The sequence below is a fragment of the Propithecus coquereli genome, unplaced genomic scaffold (assembly GCF_000956105.1).
Source record: "Propithecus coquereli isolate 6110/MARCELLA unplaced genomic scaffold, Pcoq_1.0 Scaffold178, whole genome shotgun sequence".
Classification (NCBI taxonomy): Eukaryota; Metazoa; Chordata; class Mammalia; order Primates; family Indriidae; genus Propithecus; species Propithecus coquereli.
The window spans coordinates 4,457,671-4,460,661 of NW_012142523.1; the positions used below are offsets into that span (position 1 = coordinate 4,457,671).

At 37.2% G+C, this 2,991-nt stretch overlaps 1 protein-coding gene across 1 annotated transcript in view; it reads right to left on the bottom strand.

The window, feature by feature from the left end:
• The window catches only part of PSMB2 (proteasome (prosome, macropain) subunit, beta type, 2), a 34,431-nt gene that overhangs the window by 25,138 nt on the left and 6,302 nt on the right, over nt 1-2,991 (bottom strand). The window contains exon 3 of the mRNA XM_012642320.1: nt 682-752. Coding sequence (XP_012497774.1) covers nt 682-752 — 71 coding nt within the window. The remainder of the gene's footprint in view (nt 1-681; nt 753-2,991) is intronic.

Sequence of the window (2,991 nt, forward strand, 5' to 3'; positions counted from 1 at the left end):
TGCTCAGGCTGGTTTCGAACTCCTGAGCTCAAACAATCCGCCCACCTCGGCCTCCCAGAGTGCTAGGATTACAGGCGTGAGCCACCACGCCTGGCGATTAAAAAGGTTTTTAGGGCAGTCAAAATACTTTGTATAACATTGTAACAATGGATACATGCCATTAGATATTTGTCCAAACCCACAGAGTGTATAATACCAAGAGTGAACCCTAATGTAAACTATGCACTCTTGAGTGATTATTGTCACTATAGGGTCATCAATTGTAACAAATGTACCACTCTGGTGGAGGATACTGACAATGGAGTATATATATCCACATGATACACATGCGTGGGGAGAGGGGCTATATGGGAGATCTTCATACTTCCCTTTCAATTTTACTGTGAACCTAAAACTACTCTAAAAAATAGTCTTTAGAAAAAAAAAGGCTGTCAAAGGTCTTCATAGTGGTATGCCCCAACCCAATTCTTTAAGAATGTATATTTGTCCTTTGGGCTTTAATCAACAACTGTGCAGAAAGAGAAAACAAATGTAAAGAGACTAAAGAATGAATGAGTAGCAATAAGAAGGGTTCAGAAAGGCCAAAAAAAGGCAAAAATACTACTGATGTCTAGCAGGAACATAAAAGAGGCATGAAAGATTTTTCTGCTCTTATCTAAGGATGTTTGATATACTACTTACCCGACTCCGAAGACAGTCAGCCAAGTTTCGGCGTGTGAAATTAGCTGCTGCTGTGGGAGATAATTCATATCCTGGTACAAGAAATAAAGAGTCACACTTAAAGTGAAGCCAAAGGAATAACAGTACCCCAAATCATTTCACTATCCCTGTTCTTAAAGCCCACCATCTTTTGTACACTCAGAATATACAAAGTACACAGACAAAGGGTACTATAAGTAGTTCTAGTCCCTTTCCTCATGCAACAGTTGTGAAATAGCTGACTAGCACTGACAGCAATTCCTGGACACAAACAGAAACAGGATGACTGCTCTATGGTGGGATTAAATTCGTATCCTTGCTTGAAGATCAATTCATCAAAAGATTGTGGTTTCTTCTGTAGAACGAAAGAGGTATGAATACACAGGTGGTGGAAAAAAAAGAAGTTTTAAGATGCCAATTTTTTAAAGGTTATTTAAAAAAGGACACTGGGAGAAGAGAGGTTGGAGGTTAGGACAGCCTGAGTCATATTTTATAAAAGAAAATGTAACTTTATTAAGAAGTATAATTTAATTTTCAAAAGTACAAGCCACAGGAAAAGAATGTTTCCATCATTCTACAACATTTTAAAAAATAGAGGATCTCAAGAGTAAAACTTTGAAAAGAAGTTGTAATGCTAACAAAGGTATAATCCAGAGGAATGACATCAGGTATGCATTTAATAATGCATTCACCTTGGAACTTAATCTCCCCCATAAAACGGGACCAGTGCCAAAAGGCACAATAATGACTCACAATTCAGTGGACCCACATGGAAAATGCCAGTTTGGAAAGACAAATCCCAACGTGGTTAAGTTATTTCTTACAACATTTCAAACACCACTGTCAGATAAGGTGAGACTTAGATTCTAACAAATATTTATTGAACAGCCACTATGTTTCAGGGTCTGTACTGGGTATTTTCACATGTGTTATTGAATTCCATCCTCACAAGTCTATTAGCACATATTAAATCACAACGAAAGCAACCCTAGACAAAGAGGAATACTACTGAATTCTCCACCTCATCCCCTACGCACCACTAAGGATTTGATCATTATCTTAAAGGTCAAAAAGTCTGATGCCTGATTATCTACACAGAGATTTTTCTCTCTTTCTTTCAATTACTTTACCTCAGTTCTTTACCTTCAATATATATAAGAATTACTATATAGGGTTATATATACAAAACTGTACTCGACAGGTAATTTAAGGGTCTTTAAGGGCAATTTTAACCCAACAGAATTTTTTACTTTAGACACTAAAATGCACGTAACAATTAACTCTTGTTCACTCTTCCCCTCTCCCAGGACAGCCAGTGAAATATTGTACCTCCTGTACTTCAGAAGCATTATCAGCACCCTTGCCATGCAGACAAAAAGTGGAGCCACTAAAAAAATGCAGAATTCTTGAAATATTATAAACTTGCTTAAACCTAACTACCACATGCTTTATGTTCCTCAATGGCAGGAAGCGAGCCTCGTTCATCTTTGAGTTCTCCGCATGACTAAGCAGAGTGCTTAACATAGATGAGGCCCTCAAAAATATTTATGGAATTGAATCCATAATGCTAAATCTGCTGTCTAAAAAACTATATGAACGGATCTATCTAGTCATTTTGCACATGCAGTATAATATATTCAAATTATAATAATTCCTTCACAGCTCCACGTTATACAAGTGCAGTGTGTAACAGTGCTATTAAACTATGAAGTAAGAAACTAGAAATAAGGTTCTCCCTGACAGAGTACCACTACAAACCTTCCTGGATCAGAGGGCTAGTGGCTAGTACTATCTGATAGGGAGGCTTTCCCAGGGGATAAGAGTTCATTAGCCCCAGAGAGAACTCACAAAATACCTCACAAGTCTTAATTATCCAGCTAGAGAAGAACCCACCAGAGAGTAGGGTAGAACCTTTTTATGGCACAGTAAATGCCTTACAGTTACACAATGCCTTAAGTTTACAAAGCATTTTCATATGTACTATTAATATTATTATAATCCCATTTGAGGATAAGGAAAATAATGGAGAGATAAGTGCCTTGTCACACAGAAAATAGTAAAGCCAGGTTTTACTTAGGTCTTTTGACTGTGATTCACATATACTTTGGCTTAAATCACTTCCTCTGAAATATCTAACACTTTAAAAAGTCTGATATTATCATCCTTTCCTTACCTCCAAGATGGTGTTAGTTTTTATCTATCAAGTATCAGGGTTACAATGGTTCTCCGTTCTGGGGTTTCCGTAGAAAATCTTTAGGATCAGAAGGATTAGAATCTTTAGGGTCTAGACAA